The sequence below is a fragment of the Podarcis erhardii genome (assembly GCF_964252035.2).
Source record: "Podarcis erhardii genome assembly, chromosome: 15".
In the NCBI taxonomy this organism is placed as follows: domain Eukaryota; kingdom Metazoa; phylum Chordata; class Lepidosauria; order Squamata; family Lacertidae; genus Podarcis; species Podarcis erhardii.
The window spans coordinates 1,753,925-1,777,971 of NC_138505.1; the positions used below are offsets into that span (position 1 = coordinate 1,753,925).

The 24,047-nt window shown below is 46.8% G+C and overlaps 1 protein-coding gene across 9 annotated transcripts in view; it reads left to right on the forward strand.

Annotated features, from left to right (window-relative positions):
* LOC309329837 (T-lymphocyte surface antigen Ly-9-like) overlaps positions 1-24,047 on the forward strand; it is a 77,878-nt gene that overhangs the window by 30,751 nt on the left and 23,080 nt on the right. For 5 of the 9 annotated variants that reach the window (XM_081840935.1, XM_081840936.1, XM_081840938.1 and 2 more), the window contains exons 2-4: positions 5,737-6,081; positions 18,165-18,509; positions 18,625-18,927. In XM_081840935.1, the coding sequence (XP_081697061.1) occupies positions 5,737-6,081; positions 18,165-18,509; positions 18,625-18,927 (993 nt within the window). Of the gene's footprint in view, positions 1-2,960; positions 4,415-5,736; positions 6,082-18,164; positions 18,510-18,624; positions 18,928-24,047 lie in introns of those variants that run through there. The other 4 variants (XM_081840932.1, XM_081840937.1, XM_081840933.1 and 1 more) reach the window with 4 other exon arrangements.

A 24,047-nucleotide genomic window follows, 5' to 3' on the forward strand; every position in this document is an offset into this window, starting at 1 on the left:
TAGCGTTGACATAGTTTTTTTCTTAGTGCCGCAGTTTCTGTCTCTTTGCCAGATCTGAAAGGCCTTCCTTTTCTTGTCAATAATGAGTTCAATCTCACTGTCGTTCCAATTATTCCTGCCCAAATTCTCTCTCAGTTGCTATACAGTGGTATCTCTGGTTAAGAACTTAATTCGTTCTGGAGGTCTGTTCTTAACCTGCCACTGCACCACCACTGCACGATTTCTGTTCTCATCCTGAAGCAAAGTTCTTAACCCGAGGTAATATTTCTGGGTTAGCGGAGTCTGTAACCTGAAGCGTATGTGTCAGGGGCTCAGGAGCAGAGGCACAGGGAAGATGGGAGATGGAGAGCGAGGGGGAGGAATACGAGGGCAGTGTAGGAGGAGACAGTGGTCCGAGGGATTCCATGAGCCTCTCCAGCGAATCGGAAGATTCACAGAAGGGAGCGCCAGTGGCCAGGGGTAGAGGGGTCCCAAGGGGAACGCCCCAGGAGCAAGGGGGGAGCAGGGACTCCCAGAGTAGTAGTTGGAAATCAGGACCAGCTTCCCCACCAGAGCAGAGTGGGGGGGAAGGGTCCCAGGCATCGGGACCAGTACTTCCCCCACCAGGGAGAGAAGACGAGGCAGAGCTGACCACACCTCCCTCGGAGAGTCGTACAACGGAGGGGGGGGGCAGATCCGGCTAGTGTCCCTGAAGAGGGAAGCAGTGACAGAAGTAGTGTAACGGGGTTGGCGCGAGAGGCAAGTTCAAATGTACAGGAGCGCGGGACAGCAGAGAGTGAGGATTGGGAACCGGGTCCTAAAGCACGCCGGAGGCAGGGGGAGGAGCTAAGCGACTCAGCGTCGGAAGAGTCCAGGAAGGGCAATGCCCTAGAGGGCAGGAGGACCCAGAGGAGGAGAGAACAGCGCAGAAGGTGGAGCAGGGCTAGGATCTTAAACTGGTGCGGAAGGGGAAGTGATTCAGATAGGACTTCGCCGATCTAGAGTCTAGACGTAGGGTTGCACGCTCTGGCTTTAAAATGGAATTTATACTTCAATAAAGACTTTTGTACATAATATCAGCCTGGCGTTGGTCCTCTGTGAGCTGGGACCTAGAGGCAGCCCTGACAGTATGTAACCCAAGGTACCACTGTATTGTGCCCTTACACTTACACTGCCCAATTCTCAGCCACCCACATGTAAATTTTCACAAAATAATTAAAAGCTACTCTGCCCAGAGCCCTAGCTAGGTGATCTTGCACCCCTGGCAGAACTGTCCACATTGCACCCCCTAACCACAGACAAATTAGCTCTTCTTTCCACCTTTTCTTCAACCCCCCCTCCACGCAGTCAGTTCCTCATGCCCCCATCTCTTCCCCTTGGCCAGTGCCGAGTTGCGCTCCTCAACAGCCGAGGTGGGGGGCTGCTGCCTCTGCTCTGCTGGGCCTGCTTTCCTGTCTTGCAACCCACCCTAACCAGCCGGGCCCGCAAGGCTGGCAAGGTTGGTGCAGTAACCAGAGCAGAGCACACAGAGGTGGTGGCGACGACTTGGCAGGTGGAGGAGCAAACGAGTGGAGCGGCTGCAGCAGACCGGATGCATGGAGGGGCCAGGAGGGGCTGTCACCCTGGGTAGTATACCACTCACGGCAGAGGACGAAGTCCCAGCGGGCACCCTTGCTCCCTCCTTCCCTAGGTTGAGGGAGCAGTTGATTGTTGGACAGGGCCACTACCCTCTCCCTCCTCATGCTTGCCAGGAAGGGTGCCCAAATGGATTGACCGGCCACAAATCATATGGATTACCCAGCCAATTTTCCACCCCATGCCACATTGCCTGTATATCTGGTGAGGGCCTTCCTCACAACCCACTTGCACCGGCCCTGGCTTTGCCACCTTTTTTATCTTAAAATAAAAGAGTCCCCAGAATGTTCCCCAGTGTAGAACAAACCCAATCTCCTCCTCTGAATACTATCATATCACCCACACATTGAGACTGCAAAGCTCTGCTTGTCCGTCAGGCCCTGCATATGGAGCTGGTAGTATTTCAGAGAAGGCTACCTTAGAGGTCCTGACTTTCAGCATCCTTCCCAGCATCCTAAATTTGGCTTCCAGGCCCTCTACACTACATTTCCCCACGTCACTGGTGCCAACATGCACTGTGGCCACTGATTCCTCTCCAGCACTGTCTTCCAGGCTCTCTAGGCAATGAGCAACACCCACAACCTTCGTTCACCCCATGGTTCATCACACACCCAACTATATCCTTAACTACCACGATCCCACCACCCACAGGAGAGGCATCTCCCCACAAGAGGCAGTGATGACCACCATCCTGGATGGCTTGAAAAGAGGATGAGATACATGTTTGGAGGAGAAGACTGTTGAGGGATTCTAGGCAGGATGGCTCTCCTCTGTCTCCTCCATTGGAGGCAGCCATGCTTCTGAATAACAGCTGCTGGAAACCACAGAAGGAGACCTTTTGCTCAGGTCCTGCCTGCCAGTTTCCCACAGGCATCCGGCTGGCCATTGTGAGAACAGGATGCCAGGCTAGACAGGATTTTCTTATGTTCTGATTTTCCTGATTTCCCTCTGGAGTTAATTTTGGGGTTTGAGCGCATATGAACATTCCTTTGGGGTTTAGTGACATGTGAGTTTTGCTTCTTTGAACCTCTTTCAAGTAAATAAAAATCTGGGCAAGTAGAATGCTTTTTGTTGTTGTTAAATTTGTAACAGCCTCCTCAGTCTGCAAAAGCTGCCAGCTTTTTTCATTGCTTTTGCTTTTCCCAGATCTGTCACAATACTTTTGTTATTAGCCAGTCTTGGCAAACAGCAATTCTGCTCCTCCCCCACATTCCACACTCAGTGATACACTTCCGAAGAGAAGCAAACATGACTTTTTCTTGCAGACGTTTCCTCTTCAGAATGTCGCTGTACTTTCTGGGTAAGTCGCACACTGCTTTGTCCTGAAGAGCAGTAAGATCTGCGCCAGCAGCTGGTTTGTTCAGCAGGTTGGGGAAGAGACTCTTTGTTGTCCCTGACATTTGCCTCTTTCAGCTGCCAGACTCCTCTCTCTGGAGAAGGATATGAGAAGGCAGTTGTAAGCCATCTTTCTCTCCCCTCTGAACTGTATTTAAGCCAGGCTGCCTGGAGTGTAGCAAGACCAGGGCCAGAAACTTCATTCTCTGTTACCTTTTGTGTTGCTTTGTATCTATGTACTTAAGTTTCAAATTTGGGGGGGGGGGCGCGGCAATATTGAATTTATTCTGTTTGCCAAATTGTTTATTTCTGTCATTTTTAAATTTACTGTCATATTCTGAATTTCGGATATTTGTATTTCCAACCCTGTGTATTTTGATGTTTTGAAAGTTTGCTGTGAGCCACTTTGGCCTCAGCTCCTTGCGGAACAGACGCATATCAATCAATCCCAGTCAAGAGAGAAGTAACTGAGAAAGCTGCTTACTGGTTACTAGTGCTTTTTTTTCTGTGGGGACGCAGGGTTACACATACCCCTAAACATTTTGTGAATCTAAGTTTGGCCTCATTGGGGGCCATATTTCAATATGAGCAGGAAAATGAGAGTACCCCTAAACATTTAATTTTTTTTTAGAAAAAAAGCACTGTTGGTCACTGGAACCCAGTTCCCCATGAGGGTGTTGTAGTGCCACAGTGATCTTTGTTATTCAGTTTGTAGAACAATCTGCACATATGACGAAGATGGAAGTTAGAGAGCCCAACCATAGGTGGTGCCAGAGTCGATGAGAGATAGAGCCAACTAATTTCCAATGTTCTGTATTTTGATGTTATGAAAGTTTGCTGTGAGCCTTTTTGCACACAGCTGGTTGCAGAACAACGGCATATAAATAAACTCAATCAATCCTAATCAAGAGTGACATTACTGAGACAGCTCATAAAGGTTTCTCCTCCTCCACTGATCCTTCCTGGTTTATGAGTGGAGGAACAAAGAGCTGTGAAAGGAGGAGACAGAAACAAAGGAGGAAAAACACAGTTTTGCTTGGATGAGAAGGGGAGGGAAAGCAAGCACAGACAGCCTTGCTGGTATAAAGAGGAGGATCTGATCTGCTGGGAAGCGGGAAGACGGGAGGAGATGACAGTTATGTTTGAAAGTTCACAACTCTTGCTGATAAGACTCTGTAGTCGGGCAATGCTTATAAGATGGATGATCAGGCTTATTTTAGAACATCTATCCTGTGCAGAAAAATGAAGTTGTTCTCCTCACCGTGGTGAAACAGATGCCTCAATGGGAAGTCCACAGGCAGGACCTGAGCTCAACAGGCGCAAGTCTCCCCATCTGTGAGTCCCCAAAACAGTTAGCCTGGTACCTCACTGCCGCTCATGGCTCTCTGCACCTCTGGCGAGATATGATGATGGAGTTTTCTCACAGAAGGCCTCTTCTTCAGACTACTGCTCTACTCTTCCTTGGGTAAGGACTTGCCTGCTTTCTCCCTCAAAAAACAAAACAAAAGCCACGCCCCCCCACCTAGATGCATGGAGGGGGCATTCTGAGTTTGATTTGCCATGAAGAGGGAAATTATTGGTAGCTAGAGGGTGATGAGGAAGGCCTCCACTAATGGTGCAAGCAAAGGGGCACAAAATCGGGTAAAAATATGTCCATAAATATGTGTATAAATAAAAAGATTGGTTATTGCCTCATAAGAAAAGATTTTAAATAGAGGGTCTTTATATGATATGCGGGGAGAGGAGAGGCAAAAGAAGAGCTAATTTGTCCATGGCTAGGGGTGCAATCTGGACGGTTGTGCCAGGGCTGCAAGATTGCCTAGCTATGACTCTGATTATTGGCAATATTGGTTACTAGCACTCAGGGCCTCCTCTCCCCAGCTGGAACCCTCTCCCAGAACATGCTTGCTGCCTTCAAAGGAAGCTCCAATAGAAGGCTTGTGAAAGTTTAATCCCTTTTTGTGATATTTGTAACCCTGGCTGGCTTCAAAGGAAGCTCCAACAAAAAGCTTTTGAGAGTTTAATTGTATGTGTGATATTTGTTACTGAGCTGAACTTGGGAGGACAATCTGCATGAATGATGGTGGTGATCATCTCCCCTGAAGGTGTGGAGTCGAATGGAATAAAAGCACAGGACATGCTGACTGCAAGTCAACCTCATCTCTAGGGCAGAAATGTTTTCCTGCGGGATATTTTCCTGTGATGTGTCAGTTATTCACCAACACAAAATAAATATCAGTTTAGAGCCAACAGTGAATTAGAGGACCCAACCAATGAGCAGGAAAAGGCAACTGGGGATCTTGGTGGAACAGAGTCAGTTTCTTCTCTTAACTCTGTATTAATTTATCTCGGTTTCACAAGAAAATAGTGCAGAATCATTTTTTCGTGAAGCACACATGCAGATGGTTTTTAGATTGCTGCTTAGAATAATTTTTCACTGGGTTAGAGCTTTCTGTGTTGAGTTTTCAGCAGACATTTTGTAGACTGCTTTGAGACTTTCTTACCACAAAGCAGTTTATAAATCTTACAAAGTGAAATAAATGAACTTTTGTTCCTTGTTTGAGGAAATTCTACTTCTTTTTCAGAATTTTTCCTTGTGACAATTACACAGATCCAAGAGATACACAGAAGAAGAGTCCCCTAAAATATGACCAGTGGGCTGCTTTGAAAAGACTGAAGTGTTTAATTGGTTGTTTTTTACAGATGGAGTTCACACTTTACTAAAAAAATAATGACTAATTTCCACCTTTGTTTGTATCTCTTTCCCCACCACCCGCCCCTCAAAAGACACTTTAAGCCATGTAGTAGGGAATCCAGCCCATCAGGTGAATGGGATCCTGGGAGGATCTGTCTCATTTTCTGTCAATGTATCCCAAAGAATAACAACTGAGAAAATTGAATGGGACTTCTGCCCGAAAACTGATGGTCTGGGCCTTTGGCTTAGTGAAGACAGACATGGGAAACTAGATCACCCAAATCCCACTGAGCGGTTTGGAGAACGGCTAGACATGGCAAACCAGAAAATGCTGAGGATTAAAGACCTGGAGTTGAATGACAGTGGGATCTACAATGCTCGCATCTGGTTTACTAAGGTACTGTTTCAAGAACAGAGTTTCAGCCTCACTGTTTATGGTAAGCTGTTATTATCACTGTCTTGATAAAGGAATAGGATCAACAGCATTTTCCTACATATGTACTGAGGGGCATGTGGGATAAAGGCTTCATGTCACTTTCATTTGTTTTCCACAGAGCCAGTGCCAACACCACAGATAGACCACCAAGGGGAATCCAAGACTCCAGGGGGATATAATGTGACCTTGCGATGCCACACACCTGGAAGGGAAGATCTCAGTATCTCCTGGGAAACAGGGGATCCGCACAGGGCCTTAGGGAAGAGTGTGCATCAGTACCAGGTGTCTGACAATGGCCGGAAGCTCCATGTCTCCTTCTGGAACAGTTCTTTTGACTCCAAATTTACCTGCCTGGCGAGCAATCCTGTTGACCAAAAGAGAGCCTCATCTGACTTGCTCAACATCTGCCAGAATGATGAAGGTGAGCAATACATCCTTTCCTTCATTATCCAGGGGAGGTGCTTGTGGTGGTGAATACGCAGACTGGCCCTCGAGAAGCTGTCTTTGTTTTAATAAATGCTCCTCTTTGCATGCTTGTGAGCAGGATAGGAACATACACAGTGCTCCTTGGAGACTTCCCTGATCCTGTGAATTGCTGCTGCTGCCCCATCTCCTCCTATTCCTAGCTTAAGACATTGATTCAGGGCAGGGGAGTTTGCCTGACAGGCATTCACAGCCCAAATTATTGCAATACAAACGGGACAGATTAGCAGCACTTCCTTATCTTTTGTCATTTATTCAACTGCTCTCAGTCAGGTGTGAGCATAAGACTTTGAATCTCAGGGTCATGGGTTCATGTTCTGTGAGACTCTTATTCCTCATTACAGGTGAACAGTTTGGACCCTCAAGTTGGAGTCTATTGCTTATCCTTGCCCTCATAGTTCTTCTGGTGATAGTGATGGGGATGTGCTGGAAGATAAGAAAAGAAGGGAATAGAAGAGGTAGTACCATCTCTGTTGATCTTCTTCCCATCTCTCCTGAGATGCGACTTCCTGCCTAATATATCTCTACCTTTTTTGCTTATCCTGAGAGGCAGAGACTGGTCAGTGCATGGACTCAATAATGTGTCTCATTTTGCACTCCACAGGTATTCGCTCTTTGAACTCAGAGAGGAGCCATACAGAAGATGCTGATGATGAGGTGAGATGATCAGTGTGCAAAGGAATGAAGGGGGGATTGGTAGATAATTTCAATTAAAGCATCTGATACAATTGGGAGGCATTTATGTTGCAATCAGTTATTTTTAAAGAAACAACAGCAACAGCAAGAACAAGCGGATTTCAAACAGGCCAGTGACCTGATAATAAATGGCCATCAATTTGGCACAACCCGTACCTACGAACCATCTCTGCTTGCCTGCAGGAAGCTTCTCTTAAAATGACCTTCGCTGACCCATCACTTCCAACCAATATAAACTCTAGCATCTCTCCCTTATGCTGGAAAGGCTCGCATTTCCATGTATGGTGGAGCTCCATGTTGTAATACTCTGACTGGGAAAAGGTGTTTCACGCTGTTTCCAAAATTACACAGCAATTCCTTCCTTGCCTTGTTAACATTAGACTCAAATTTAAACAATAACTTTAAAGGGAGAGACTTTGTATTTTTACTATTATCAGCAGTCTGATTTACAATAGCCTGATACTGGAAACAACCTATAGAAATCCCCATTGAAATCTCGGTAAATAACATTTGGAATGTGGCTCTATCAGAATGCTTTACTCGCCATAGAAGGATAAATAAAAGCACTTCAAAGATAGACACTTTTGGCAACACTTGCCTTCCATTCTTATCCTTTATAAAATGAGACAGAATGTTGTTGTTGTTGTTGTTGTTGTTTAGTCATGTCTGACTCTTTGTGACCCCCTGGACCAGAGCACGCCAGGCCCTCCTGTCTTCCACTGCCTCCTGCAGTTTGGTCAAACTCATGCTGGTAGCTTTGAGAACACTGTCCAACCATCTCGTCCTCTGTCATCCCCTTCTCCTTGTGCCCTCCATCTTTCCCAACATCAGGGTCTTTTCCAGGGAGTCTTCTCTTCTCATGAGGTGGCCAAAGTATTGGAGTCTCAGCTTCAGGATCTGTCCTTCCAGTGAGCAGCACTCAGGGCTGATTTCCTTCAGAATGGATGTGTTTGATCTTCTTGCAGTCCATGGGACTCTCAAGAGTCTCCTCCAGCACCAGAATTCAAAAGCATCAATTCTTCGGCGATCAGCCTTCTTTATGGTCCAGCTTTCACTTCCATACATCACTACTGGGAAAACCAGAGCTTTAACCTTTGTTGGTAAGTTTTATTCCAACCACAAGATAAGAATCTCTGTGGAGAGGCTACTTGAATAAACAATGCATAAATAAATGTATTGTTTGCATACTGTGTTCTGCACATGAAACTTAATAGGAATGTACAACTGGACAAGTTACTATAGTTACATGTTGTCCTTGTATTTACATTAAACCAATAAAAATGATTTGGGTTAAAAAACAAACAAACAGGCCAGTGACCCAAACCTCCTGATCAAAAGACCTAACCAATGGATTATGGCACAAGGGGAGGCAGGCAGCTTGTGCAAAGATCCTGTTCCCATCAGGGGAACATGCATGCCCAGTTATAGTGAGCAGAATTGAACCCTCCCCTTTCCTACTAGTGAATGAAGAATTCAGGCCTCTGGCCACAGGGCTCTGCTTCCCACATCCTTCCCCCAGTGAACCCAACAGGATTGCGCTCTCCCCTCACCAGCTGTTCTGGACTCTTGAGAGCCAGCATGGTGTAGTGGTTAAGAGTGGTGGACTTGTAATCTGGTGAACCAGGTTCGCTTCCTCGCTCCTCCACCTGCAGCTGCTGGGTGACCTTGGGCCGGTCACACTTCTCTGAAGTCTCTCAGCCCCACTCACCTCACAGAGTGTTTGTTGTGGGGGAGGAAGGGAAAGGAGAATGTTAGCCGCTTGGAGACTCCTTTGGGAAGTGATAAAGCGGGATATCAAATCCAAACTCTTCTTCTTCTTTCCAAAATACTACCTTTATCATTTATTTAACCAGGAATCTCAGATGATAACTGAGTGGAAATGGCATGCTTTTGTCAATTCAAAATGGGCAACTCCACCCGCTCTCTTATGGCCTTAATTATGGCAAGTTCTCCAGTAGCCCGTGGAACTAGAAAACTACTCCTAGAGGCTGGAACTGAAGTGCAGGGAAGATACTCGCTTTTAGGCCAATTGGTATCCTTTCTTGGAGAACTCTGGACCTGGACAGGACTTTAATTTTGTCCAGAGGTCAAGTGGGCCCAAACACCAAGAAACTCTTGTAGGAGTTGCATCTCCAGAGTCCCTCCTGTCATATTTTCTCTTCCCCTGCAGGTTGACTCGCACAGAGAGGATTTCTCGAGCAGTTCCACACCACCAGGTTTTCTCATAAGTACATGTTAGTAACACAAAGCATCCCACCGCCTCACCCCACCACCCCCAACATTGGTTCAAGGTAACTCGAAATGTGAGTTAAAATCTGACTTCCTTCCATCGTTGCTTGACTTTAGTTCTATAACTTATCTTTAGTTGTGTTGTTATATTGTATTTGACAAATATTCTGATTTTACCTGCATTTGTAACCTTTTCCCCTTACAAACTTTGTTCTTTACATATCAATATTTCTGTCCCGGAGCAGTGTTTTTTTGTATATTCATTCACGCAACTCCATTTTTTTTTATTAAATGTTGATTTGTTTGACCTCTGATAGCTGCCATCATTTTGGCCAATTCAACAAATTCAATAACTTCGATTTGCCAATCTATTATTCTGGGTATTAGTGTCTCCCTTCTAGTTCTTTGCTATAAGAACTCTTGCGGCAGTGGATGCATATAAGAATATCATTTTCTTACCGTGGAAGAATGGCAGATGAAAGTTATAGACTATATGGGACTGGCAGAAATGACTGGCAGAATCCGAGACCAGGGAAAAGAGATGGCGGAAGAAGATTGGAAGAAATTTAAGGATTATCTTAAGAAATATTGTAAAATCATTGAATGGTAGAATGATGTTGATTTAGAAATTAAGGGGTTTTCAGCTGTAATGATTAGGTATTAAGAAAAGAAAAAACAAAAAAAAATTCCTTCCAGTAGCACCTTAAAGACCAACTAAGTCAGTTCTTGGTATGAGCTTTCGTGTGCATGCACACTTCTTCAGATACACTGAAACAGAAGTTTCCAGACCCTTCTATATAGAGAAGGTGGGGAGGGGTATTACTCAGAAGGGTGGTAGGAATGGGTGATTGGCAGATAAGAAAAGAAAGATTAAAAATTAAACAGAAATTAGGGGAAGGATTTGCTGAATTGATTCAATTAGAGATTGGAATACAGGAAGGGGAGGTATGAGGAGGTCGGGAAAGTAAGTTTTATGAATATAAGGGAATGAATATAAGGGAATGAAATTATACTTGTTATTGTATGTCTTTTGTATGTTTTGAATGTATCTTTTTTTTCTCTCTCTCTTTCTCTTCTTTCTTGTTTTTTCCTATTTTAGATAACTCTTTGAAAACTTTAATAAATATTTTATATATATATAAAAATAATATCATTTTCTTATTTATGGGAATGTCATTTGTTATTAATCCCAAAAGATATGGACTTATTTCTTATTGTTCTCCCCTGCAAAATGAAAGAGACGTGTAGCCACTGCAATGTTCTTTTGTCTGTTACCATGGAAAATTGGGGGGAGGCTTTGATTTATTCTCAACAAGGAGTTTAACATGGATTTATTATGACCTCTCCCCTCAACTGAGGTTGAATGGATTTTATTTAAAATTAATTTTGGATCGGACCAGGAGTGTGATGGAGCAATTCAGAGCAAGAAGAATGAACAGTTGCCTATTGGATCTGGCAAGAGGCCGAATTTGAGAAAAGATTTTGTTTATGGACACTAAATAAGAACTCTGGCGGCTGAGGGATGAAATGACTGACATGTTTGCAACAGAGTGGGAAACCTGATTTTAAGAAATTGCAAGAAATTATATTAAAGTAATTGGGTTTAATTAATAATTTGGAGAATTTATACAAATTATTTTTTGGGGGGGAGAGATAATTTGTTTTGGGAAGGAGATATATTTTCCCTATCAGGGAGACTAAAAGGTAGGGAGGCAAATATTTTAACTACAGCAGAGTGACAGTTCTTGTCTGGTGTCACTAAGCAGGGAGTTCCAAAGAGTAGTGCTGCCAACCCTGAAAGATTGGTCCCTTGGAAGTGCAAAGCAAACGTTTTGGTATTTATACATGAGCCAGTTCTTCTTGCTGACGAGGGAGGAGAGGGAGAGCTTTTGAGAAGCTTGAACTTGTATTTAGTCTCAAGGGAGAGAAGTTCTCCAGGTGTCAAGTTTCAAAAAGAGAGAGACAGAGAGAGAATCACAAGTTCAACAGGGAGGAAGGAAGTGGGGCAGCAGCACCCATTTCCCCCCCTGGAGTGGTTTTTTCTGCCCCAGAACCCCTCAAAAAACTTGAGCTACAGACCCTGGATGTACATTTGCCTACAGAGACCTTCCCTGGTGTCCACAGGGTCCCATCTCTCCCCCCCCCCCATTTTAGGAAAACAATTTTGCTTAATTTAACATGTGTTGTTCCATTTTCACTAATGCTTGTATTGCTTGGAGCACTTTATGATCAATGCATACAAAACATGCATGAACTGATGCGCACACATTTTCCCAGTACATGCATGTTTGTACAGATTAATTGGCTGCGAAACAGCAAAACAAAATTCAGACAAGTGTGGATTTCATCTGTCATGGATGGTTTAGCTAAGATTCCTGCATTGCTGGGGGTTGGACTCGATGACCCTTGGGAGCCCTTCCAATTCTACCATTCTATGATTCTAACTAAGTGCTGAAAGCAACATAGATACTAAACTCAACATAGATACAGTAAAGTTAGTGCCACGTGTTGTCATAGTGTGAAAGAGAAGACCTGCAACTTGTACTGAATTTCAGTGTGGGCACCTCGTGCACATTTCTTATTTTTAGCTCACAGCTTACTCAGTCTGGAAGACTGTTTCACTGCCTCACTGCTTTGCAATCTTTGCTCTTATGTGGTTTCCTCCTATAGCAAGCTTTGGGGCGGTGACGTGCAGCATTTCTTATGCCTGGGAATAAAAGCAGAAGCCTGTTGCTGTACCACTGAGCACAAATCAACTTTCCATCAGCAGAAGCCACACCTGAGGCTCCCTATATTCCTGGCCTGAAATTTTCATGAATTTTGTGATCCTTCTCTCCTTTGGTCTATTGATCTTCTCTTCCCTGGGTAAGTTCTTGCAAAGAAAAGCTGGATGCATAGGGTGAAAAGCTGTTTTGCTTGGTCAGGAAGGCAAAAGTAACTGACAATGCTGAGCTCAACCCTAACCCTTCTCCTCTTTCCACCACTGCTTTCTCATTCTGGCCCAATCATGGTGGCTGTCGTGGGCCCAGGGGGTTTGGGGCGCTGGACAGAGGAGGCTGGGGACAGGGAGGAGAAGCCCCAGAGGGACCAGCTAGACTGCGACAGACCCAGGGGATCTCAATGAGCCAGCCACGGGGAGGTTCCTAGAAAGGTCTTAGTGGGGAGGCTTCCCCTTGTCCCCTCCAGGCTCCCTGTGAGTCACCCTAGTGTGCAGAACTGGCCTCGTCTTCCGAGCTGCCAGAGTCTGCTTCTGGCTCAACCACTCTGCATATGGCATCACTGGCTCCACCTCTGGAGCTGACCGAGGCTGCCCCACCCCATCTCCCAGGAGGAGGCTGCCTTCCCTGTCTGCTCTAGAAGAGTCCTCTCCCCCCTTGCATAGGTCCCAGGAATGCCAGAGCAAGTCAGAGCCAGCCCTTCCAGAGGAGTTCCCATTTTCTTGTACAGCCCCAGGAACATGCCCTTGTGCTGTGCTGAGTTGTGGCCATCCCTAGCCAGAAATGGCACCTGCTGAATATTCAGATCATGTCTTGCCTATGTATCATACCAGTTTGAGAATTTGAAGTTTCAGTAGAAACTGTGTGTGCTGCATCACACTGTTGACTCCTGCTAAACTTTTGATCTACTAAGACTGCAAGATCTCCTTGTACTACTAGCAAGCCAGGTGGCCCCCATCTTATATTTGTGCTGCTGGTTATTCCTCCTAAATTCTCTCTGAATTGCTACATGGTGCCCCTGCAGCCTCATTCTCAGCCACCCACATTTAAATTTTCAGCAAAGAATTAAAAGCTGTTCTTCCAGCTTTTTATTTTAAAATAAAACAGTCGCGGTTCAACTGGAGCCCATCTATTTTGTACAGACCCAAGTTGCCCCAGAATGTTCCCCAGTGCAGAACAAACCCAAACTCCTTCCCCAAACACTATCATGTCATCCACAACTTAGACCAAACAGCTCTGCTTGTCCATCTGGCCATGCATATGAAACTCTTAGTATTTCAGAGAAAGCTACCTTAGAGGTGCTGACTTTCAGCATCCTAAATTTGGCTTCCACAACACTTAGACTACATTTCCCCATGTCACTGGTGCCAACATGCAGTGTGACCACTGACTCATCCCCAGCACTGTCTGCCAGGCTATCTAGCCAATGAGAGGCAGCGGAGGAAGCCTCTAGGGCACCTAGGGCAGTGTGCCCGGGGGGGGGGCACAAACCACCTGTCAGTAATTGGTTCACAGAGAAGGGAGGAGAGACCGGAATATACAGAGAGCCTCCTCGGATGAGCAGCTGTACTTCGTCAGAGTCCAAGGAGGAGGGACTGTCAGGAGACACAGAAGATGAGAGGGAGAAGATGATAGTAGAGAGAAAGGAGCAGCTTCCGGCACTTAGTTTTTCATGTAAGGAGAGGAGAAGAAGGGGTGGGGAGCGTTTCAGGAAGCTTTTCTGCTGGAGGGGGAACAGGCGAGAGCTGTGAGAGATATCGATCTTTGGAGCTCGATCGATGAGCCGTGGCCTCTGATAGCTTTACGATCCCAATCAGTCGTTTACAGCTTCCGGCGTCCAGCCGCTTCCTTCTAGCTGCGCAACAAATTCTGCTGTCTCTTTAGCCACGGCTTAGCATACAGCGGTGTAAAGCAGTCTTTTTCTCCTTTTCTCCATGCAAGCATACACAGACAGGTTCGTCTATTTACAGCTCTTTATTGAAACATTTCAGCAACAAAGACCGGGGCTTCTTTCAGCCATGTCTCTCTCTCAAACACACAGAGAGAACAGAAAGTACAGGAAACAAGCTCCTTCTTAGCTTCTAAAGCTGACGTCAGCAGGTGACGCACTCCGCAGAACATTTAGCCAGTTAAGTTCTGAACTCTCACACCCCCCCCTTGCGTCCCTGTCTGACACCTGTGGAACATCTTCAGTAACACCTTGTGTGATCAATCCCTTCCCCAATGCCTTGTGCCCTCCCTTGGCGTACCTGTTAGGCATCTGTGGAATAACCTCACAACTCTCAGAATCGCACTGTGCGAAACTTACCCACGCACCTGTGGCCTGGTACCTCTCAGGTGGAATACCCTTGGTTGTGCGACTGGATCGCCTAGGCACAAACTCTGGTGTTTCCTCTGGCTCACTGTCACCAGCAGGTGTGACCTTTACATCACGGGATTCCCCCTCTGACTTAAAGCGTCTTCGAATCCTCTCCATTACACTCACAGGAGAACTAGGCTCACTCTTGGGTTGTCCTTTTCTAACAACTCGTGGAGACGCCCCATCCTGCTCCTGACTCTGGTCAGTGACCTGATCGTCACCAGCAGACTCAGCCTCTCCTTCCTCCTCATCAGAACTGTCCTCTGGATCAGAGAGACATTCTGAAAGAACATCACGCTGTGCAGAAATCTTTGGCCTTTCATCCTGCTCAAAGAACTCAGCGTGTTTACTGATCAGCACCTTACTCTGATCACCTGATGGGTAAGCAAATCGCCATGCACGAGCTTCTGGCTCATACCCACAGAAGATCATTTTCTGGACTTTGGCTCCATCTGGCCCTTGCAAAGCCTTAGGCACAGGGACAAATGCAGGAGATCCAAACTTGCGCAGAAAGTGAACCTGGGGTTTTCTGCCATGCATCAAAGAATACGGTGTGTCACCTACCAGTGAGTTGTAGACACGATTCCAGGTGAAACACACACACCTAGTTGCCTCCAGCCAAAACCTTGGAGGTAACCTAGCTTCTGTCAGCATCACCTGTGCAGCCTTAACCAGAGCTTCACTTCTAAGCTCTGCTACCCCCCCCCCTTGCTGGGGAGAAGTAACTGTGTGACGTATCCCTTTCTTGTGAAAGAACTGCTGCAAAGCAGAACCAGTGTACTTAGCATTTCTGTCACTGGTGACCGCTCTCACTCTGGTGGAGAACCTCTGTTCTACCTCCTCAATCCAGCTCCTGATCAGCTGTGCTGCATCCTCCCTGGATTTGAGACCATGAGTCCAGGTGTTCTGCGAAAAATCATCCTGAATCGTTAGCAGATACCTGGCCCCCCCTAGACTCTGTTCCTTGACAGGATTGAACAGATCTATGTGTACCAGCTCAAAAGGTTTAGTGGTTACCCGTTCCACCTTTGGGTAACTGCACCCTTTCACCTTCGCCTGCTTGCATGTGTCACAATTAACGGCACTTTTACAATTTTTAATCTTGCACCCTTTTGTAACCTCGGGTAAAACCTGCAAATCCTCTACAGGGCTGTGAATGGTCCTCTGATGCCATGCGCAAGCACATTGAACATGAGTGGGAATTGTAGCACGCAGCGCCTGTGCTTTCTTAACCTTCCCCTCACCCCCAAGAGACGTTTTAAGAATGAAAAGATCATTCTGTCCCTTCTTAACCTTGGCAAGTACCCTCTCCCCTTTGGAGATTGTGCAGACATCCCCCTGGAAACAAACCTGGAACCCTTTTTTCAACAAATAAGGCACAGATAACAAACAGTGATGCACCCCTGGAATGACACAAAACTCCATCTGTTCCTGCAAAACAGAAATATAAGCATTAGCAAACTTAGAAACATTTGTTCTTTGACCATTTGCGAATAAAATAGTCTGTCCCTTTGGAACTGCCTTGCAATTCCACATCTCGACTGCAGGGGTCTCTGGAACCATGTTGCGGTTAGCTGCAGAGTCAATAACAAAGCTCAGCTCAGAGTTTCTTGTGCAGCTGTCTTCAAACAAAGCCATGCTCGCAGTTACTTGATAAGACTCTTCCTGTTGTTTACCACGTCCGCCGGACTCAATCCCACGCCTGCCTGCCTTTGCAGGCTGGTTGCCATGGAAACCCGGCTGGTTCCCATGGGAAGTGTCCTTGGCAACATCCTGCTGTGCCTGTGTGCTCCGGTGGGGGCAACTGCCACGCAGATGTTGAACTCCAGTGGAAAAACACTGCCCGGGGCTCCTCCCAGCTGGTCTGGCCTTCCTTCTCCTGGAACGGCGCCTCCCACCAGCCTCGCCCCCTCTGAAGCTCCTCTCTGCTCCAGCTCTAGTGGAAAGTTTTTTCAACTTGCCTTTGGAACTCTTCGCCCCCCCGATCTGCTCACCAGCGCTCCTAGAGGCCGATACATCGGGAATTGGGCCTGCCAGTCCAGCGTCTCCAGGGCTCTGGCCTTCTGCTGAAGCTTCACACAAGCCCTTCAGCACATCCCAGGCAGCCCTTGCTGTCTGTACACCCTCCAAATGAGGCCTCAGCGATGCATGAACGCATGCTCTGAGCATATCCAGCTCTTGTTGCATTTTCTGCTGGCTATCTTCAGGCAACGCAGCCACACAGCCTGCAACGTCTGCTCCAGCTGCTTCCCAGCTAAGGGGTGCTAGTGGCTCCCTCTGGCTTGCTTCCCAAAGCCCAGAAACTAGGAACCACCCCATTATTCTTTTGCTCCAAGTTGCCCAACTTGTTAAAGTGAGCTTTTCCACCGGCATATCCTGGCTCTCTGCCATCTTCTGCCGTTCTCCCAAGGGGCCCCAAGCTGTACTCACTCTGTACCAGCGGCTTCGGCTCTCCCTTCAGTGGAGAAACGATTCCAGCTGCTCTCAGCTTTTAGCTCTGTCTCTCAGCAGCTCCCTTGCCTCTCAGAAGCAGGCAAAAACTCCCTCTGCTTTCCGGCATCAGGCTAGACTCACGGAACGCAGCTTCCAACCTCCGGCCAGCTTCAAAGCATTCCAGTAGCTCAAAGCCGACAGCTTTACGAGCGTTGACTGACCTCCATAACCTGTGAGAGATATCGATCTTTGGAGCTCGATCGATGAGCCGTGGCCTCTGATAGCTTTACGATCCCAATCAGTCGTTTACAGCTTCCGGCGTCCAGCCGCTTCCTTCTAGCTGCGCAACAAATTCTGCTGTCTCTTTAGCCACGGCTTAGCAGAGTAGCATACAGCGGTGTAAAGCAGTCTTTTTCTCCTTTTCTCCATGCAAGCATACACAGACAGGTTCGTCTATTTACAGCTCTTTATTGAAACATTTCAGCAACAAAGACCGGGGCTTCTTTCAGCCATGTCTCTCTCTCAAACACACAGAGAGAACAGAAAGTACAGGAAACAAGCTCCTCCTTAGCTTCTAAAGCTGACGTCAGCAGGTGACGCACTCCTCAGAACATTTAACCAGTTAAGTTCTGAACTCTCACAAGAGCCACCTCCGGAAACTGAAAGCGATTGAGGCAGACATGCTTTCAAGAGCTCCGTATTGTACATAGTTTTGCACTTAATATATCCTGTAAAAGACAGGCTGGAATCCCGGGATGTTATCTCTGCAAGCACCCACGGATCACCTTGACACCACACATAGGTGTGCAGCATGGGGCGCATGGTGCCCTTAGGGAGGGATGGGATGGGGTGCACCGTGGGGCCTCAGCTACCCTACAGCTGGGTGGGAGGCAGCAGGCAGGCAGCGCAGAGGACTTTCTTTGTGACAGGCTGCTGGACTGTAGGATTATGTCCCTCCCTAAAGAGGTGATCTGGCACCTTTAGTGTAGAGTTTCCATTATATGGTTAAGAGTCATCTCTTTATCCTACCATTGATAGCTGCCATATCATTTTTGGACCCTCCCGCTCACGTTTTAATGCTGCATTTTAAATTGTTGCTCAAAATGATAATGATACTAATTTTCCCTTTTGTTTATATCTCCTCCCCCACCACCCTCCCCTCACTAGAAACTGTAAGCCATGCAGTAGAGAATCCAACCCACCAGGTGAAGGGAATCCTGGGAGGAACAGTCTTGTTTCCTGCCAATGTATCTCTAGAAATAGCAGTGGAGAAAATGGAGTGGGACTATCTACCCCAAAGGGGTGGCCTGGGCTTTTGGCTGGGGGAATTCAGTCATGGGAAACTGGAGCACCCAAGTCCCTCGGACCGGTTTGGACAACGGCTAGACATGGTGGACAAGACAACACTGAGGATCAAAGACCTGCAGTTGGATGACAGTGGGTTCTACAATGCTCGCATATGGTTTACTAAGACACTGTTTCAAGAACAGAGTTTTCGTCTCACTGTTTATGGTAAGTTATTGCTTTCACTGTTTGGCTCATTGAACAGGTTCAGCACCATTTTCCAACATAGGTACTGGGAAATGTGGGACCCAAACCTTATGCTGATTCCATTTGTGTTCCACAGAGCCAGTGCCAACACCACAGATAGACCACCAAGTGGAATCCAAGACTCCAGGTGGATGTAATGTGACCTTGCGATGCCACACACCTGGAAGGGAAGATCTCAGTATCTCCTGGGAAACAGGGAATCCGCACAGGGCCTTAGGAAAGAGTGTGAATCAGTACCAGGTTTCTGACAATGGCCAAGAGCTCCAAGTCTTCTACTGGAACAGTTCTTTGGGCTCCAAATTCACCTGCCTGGCGAGCAATCCTGTTGGTCAAAAGGGAGCCTCCTTTGACTTGCTCATCATCTGCCAGAGTGATGGAGGTGAGCAATATATCCTTTCCTTCATTATCCAGAGGAGGTGCTTGTGGTAGTGAATACTCAGACTGGCCCTTAACATGAGGGGCTTGAGGAGATGTGTTTTTATTAATAAATGCCCCTCTTCACATGCTTGTGAGCAGGATAAGAGCAAACACAGCACTCCTTGCGGCCTGCCTTAAGAAATTGATTCAGGGCAGGCAAATGTGTCTGACAGGGCATTAGCAGCCCGAATCATTGCAATATGAATGGGACAGATTAGCAACACTTGCTTATCTCTTGTTATTTATTCTACTGCTCTCGGCCAGGTGTGAGCGCGTGACTCTGAATCTTGGGGTCATGGGTTCAAGCCCCACCTTGGGCCAAAGATTCCTGCAATTCAGGGGGTTGGACTAAATGACTCTATTGGCCCCTTCCAGCTCTACACTTCTACGAGAGTCAGTCATTCTGTCGGTTGTTATTAGAGTATGTTTTGAGAAACCCTTATTGTTCATTGCAGGTGGAGGGCTTGGACTCTGGAGTTGGATTCTATGGATTATCCTTTCCCTCATAGTTCTTCTGGTGATACTGGTGCTGGTGCTGGTGTGGGTGTGCTGGAAGATTATATTTAAAAGGCATAGAAGAGGTAGGACCATCTCTATTGATCTTCTTCCCATCTCTCCTGAGATGGGGGCTTCCTGCCTAATATACATCTACCTTTCTTTTGCTTATCCTGAGAGGCAGAGACTGGTCAGTGCCATGGACTCAATAATGTGTCTCATGTTGCACTCCACAGGTATTCGCTGTTTGAACTCAGAGAGGAGCCACACAGAAGATGGTGATGATGAGGTGAGATGATCGGTGTGCAAAGGAAAGAAATCGTGATTGGTAGATAATAACAATGAAAGCATCTGATACATTTGGTATGCAATCTGTTATTTTTAAAGAAACAACAGCAAACGCAAGAAGAAACAGATTTCGAACAGGCCAGTGGCCCGATAATAAACAGCCTTCAATTTGGCACAACCTGTCAGGGAACCGACATCGGAGCCAGGAGTGGAGGCAGAGCTCCCAAGCGATGCCAGAGAAGGGGTAAGCAGGGAGAGAGGAAACTCTTCGGCTGGGGAAGGAAATCAGCGTAACACCAGGGATAAAGGGGGGCGGTTAGGGGAATCGGAGAGGGGTCTCCAGGACTCTTCGCTGGACACCAGCGGGGAGAGCACAGGTCCTCCTCTGCCCACACCCACCCTGCGCAGAAGACTTCCACGCAGGGAAAGTAGGCGTAGACTTGGCGTCAAAGAGCTTTTGTGCTGGAAGAAGTTTAAGAAACGCCCACTGACGGATTCTGCTAGCGACTGAACAACCACGAAGTGAAGGGCTGTCCAGTCAGGAAAGGTTCAACCAGGCTAACCAGCCAGGCAGGGCAGCAACTTACGCATGAGCAACCCCATACATTCATTACACAACCCTTCCCTGCGAACCATCTCTGCTCGTCTGCAGGAGGCTTCTCTTAAAATTACCTTTCACTGGCACTGTACTCCATCACATCGAGCCAAAATATACTCTAGCATCTCTCCCTTATGCTGGAAAGGCTCATAGTTCCATTTATGGTGGAGCTCCATGTTGTAATACTCCTACTGGGAAAAGGTGTTTCACACTATTTCCAAAATTATGCAGCAATCCTTTCTACCCATCAGCTGTTGCCTTGTTATCATTAGACTCAAATTTAAACAATAACCTTAAATACAGAATTTGTATTTTTACAATCATCAGCAGCTCAATTAGCAATCGGCCAATACTGGAAACAATCTATAAAAATCCCCACTGAAATCTGGGTAAATAACATTTGGAATGTGGCTCTATCTGAACATCTTACTCACCATAGAAGGGTAATTAAAGGCACTTCAAAATAGACACTTTTGGCGAGACTTTGCTGCCATTCTATTCCTTTATAAAATGAGACAGAGTATATTTTTATTCCACGCACAGCATAAGAATCTCTGAGGAGAGGATACTTGAATTGACAATGCTTGAATTGACAATAAATGTATTGTTTCGGTACTGTGTGCTGCACATGAAACTTAATAAGAATATACCATTGGACAAGTTACTGTAGTTACATATCGTCTTTGTATTCACATTAAACCAATAAAAATTATTTGGATTAAAGAAAACAAAAACAGGCCAGTGACCCAAACCTCCTGATCAAAAGACCTAACAAATGAACTATGGCACAAGGGGAGGCAGGCAGCTTGTGCAAAGATCCTGTTCCCATCAGGGGAACATGCATGCCCAGTTAAAGTGAACAGAATTGAACCCTCCCCCCTCCAGCTAGTGAATGAAGAATCCAGCCCTCTGGCCGCAGGGCTCCGCTTCCCACATTCTTCCCCCCAGTGAACCCAACAGGATTGTGCTCTCCACTCACCAACTGTTCTGGACTCTCCCCAAAATACTAATTTTATCCTTTTATCAATGATAATAACTGAGTGCTGGAGAATGGAAATGACTTTTTTTGTCAATTCCAAACGGTCAATTCCACCCACACTCTTAGGAACTTAGTTATGGCATGTTCTCCAGTGGAACTGGAAAGCAAGCCCTAAAGGCTGGAACTGAGGTGCAGGAAAGATGCAAATGGGTATTCTTTCTTAGAGAACTCTGGACCTGGACGTGACTTTAATTTTCTCCAGGGTTCAGGTGAGCCCAGATGCCCAGAATTTTTTTTAGGAGTTGAATCCCCAGAGTCCCGCCTGTCATATTTTTTCTCCAATGCAGATTGAACACTGCATCCGACAGATCAACATGGGAGATCAGGCACATCTCCTGGAGCCACTGCCAAGGGATTCATTGGAGGTTCCTCAGGGGAAACACCCATTGAAGATCTCTCAAAGCTGCCAGTTGAGCCGGAGCTACAGCCTACCCAGCACCTTTAAATACTCATCCCAAGAGTCCCGTGACCAGGCCAAAGGGCAACATACCAACACTTATCCAGCGACTATGGATGGGGTCTCCTTGAGAGCAATGTATCTCAGGAATGCCTTCATGACCAGCACCTACAAGAATGTCTAAGGCATTCCTTTTCAGTCTTGCTGTTGATGGAAACAGCACAGGAAAGACTGGGTGAGTGAAGTTATTCATCAGGAACAAGGGAGGCGGAGAAATAAAAATCTGCATGAAATGCATAAATATCTACATCAGGAAGAAGCATGGGAGCAGCACCTCCTTCTTGCCAAGATGTCCCTGCAGAGGCAACATTGCAAGCGGCTGCCAAGGAGATGGAAGAGCTGGCCTCAATGCTGATTGAACACTGCATCCCATAGACCAACCTTGCAGGTGGACTCGGACAGAGAGGAATTCTTGAGCAGTTCCGCACTACCCGGGGAATTCTTTCCTTCTCTTGGATTTTATACAATCTCAGAAACAGCCCTCAGAAATTCCACACTGCATCCCAACATGAGACATCAGTAACATCTCCGGGAGCCACTGCCAATGAATTCATCGGGGGTCCGTCTGTTGAAAGACCTATCAAAGATCTCTCAATGCTTCCAGTTGAGCCGGAGCTACAGCCTACCCAGCAGCCTTAAACACTGGCCCCCAAAGTCCTGTGACCAGGACAGAGAGCCACATATCAAGACTCATCCAGTGACTATAGTTGGAATCTCCTTGAGAGCCAGGAGTCCCAGAAATGCCTTCATCACCAGCTGCAAACAGAGTATATAAGGCACTCCTCTTAATCCTCTTGAGCTTTACTGTTGCTGGAAACAGCACAGGTCTCTGGCTCCTGGAACCCAGGCTCCTTGCCTTGCCTTGCCTCTCTCTTCCTACTTTGCTTGGACTCTGGTTAACGCTTTTATATACGTGTGTGTGTGTGTGTGTATCTGAAGAAGTGTGCATGCACATGAAAGCTTATAAATAGAACAAACTTAGATGGTCTCTAATGTGTTACTGGACTATTTTTATTAGTATTATTTTGACTGTGTCAGACTAATATGGCTACCTAACCTGAAAACAGAAATTTCCACCCTCCCTTCCCCACAGGTTGGCGGGGATTGCGACATTGAGCGGGGCTCACCTGGGCGGGTGCCTCCCACCTGCTTGGGCTGGCCTTTGACCCACCCTCGGCCAGGGAGGACAATGGATGGCCGGCCAGCCTGGGGTGGGGCAAAGGCCAAAGAAAAGAGGCTGACCCCTTTGTCCAAGCCTCTTTTGGTTTTCTTCCTTCCAGGATCAGGATCATCAGGAGTGTGTCCTGGTGGTCGGATTAAAGTAAGTTCTGGCCTGATTGAAAGTGGCATATAGGAGTATATCAATAGGAGTATAGCATCTAGATCAAGGGAAGTAATAGTGCCACTGTATTCTGCTCTGGTCAGACCTCACCTGGAGTACTGTGTCCAGTTCTCGGCACCACAGTTCAAGAAGGACACGGACAAACTGGAACGTGTCCAGAGGAGGGCAACCAAAATGGTCAAAGGCCTGGAAACGATGCCTTATGAAGAATGGCTAAGGGAGCTGGGCATGTTTAGCCTGGAGAAGAGGAGGTTAAGGGGTGATAGGATAGCCATGTTCAAATATATAAAAGGATGTCACATAGAGGAGGGAGAAAGGTTGTTTTCTGCTGCTCCAGAGAAGCGGACACAGAGCAATGGTTCCAAACTACAAGAAAGAAGATTCCACCTAAACATTAGGAAGAACTTCCTGACAGTAAGAGCTGTTCGACAGTGGAATTTGCTGCCAAGGAGTGTGGTGGAGTCTCCTTCTTTGGAGGTCTTTAAGCAGAGGCTTGACAACCATATGTCAGGAGTGCTCTGATGGTGTTTCCTGCTTGGCAGGGGGTTGGACTCGATGGCCCTTGGGGTCTCTTCCAACTCTAGGATTCTATGATTCTATGATTCTATATCCCCTCCGCCAGGCTAGGCTGCAATTTTGCAAACTTTCTTTTCTGGGCAGGCACCCAGCAAGGCCGCGGGGGTGGCCTTTTTGTTTTTTGCAGTGGGGGGGGCATGGCTTCCCCGACACCGCCATCTGCCGGTGCCTCGGGTGGCGGTTTTAGGCCTTGGCAAGGTATCCTTTAGTCTAACATCAAGTCAGCAGGGATGCATTCATGCTGCCTCCCCATGTGGCGGTGCTTGCAGGGCCCGTTAAAGGGCAAA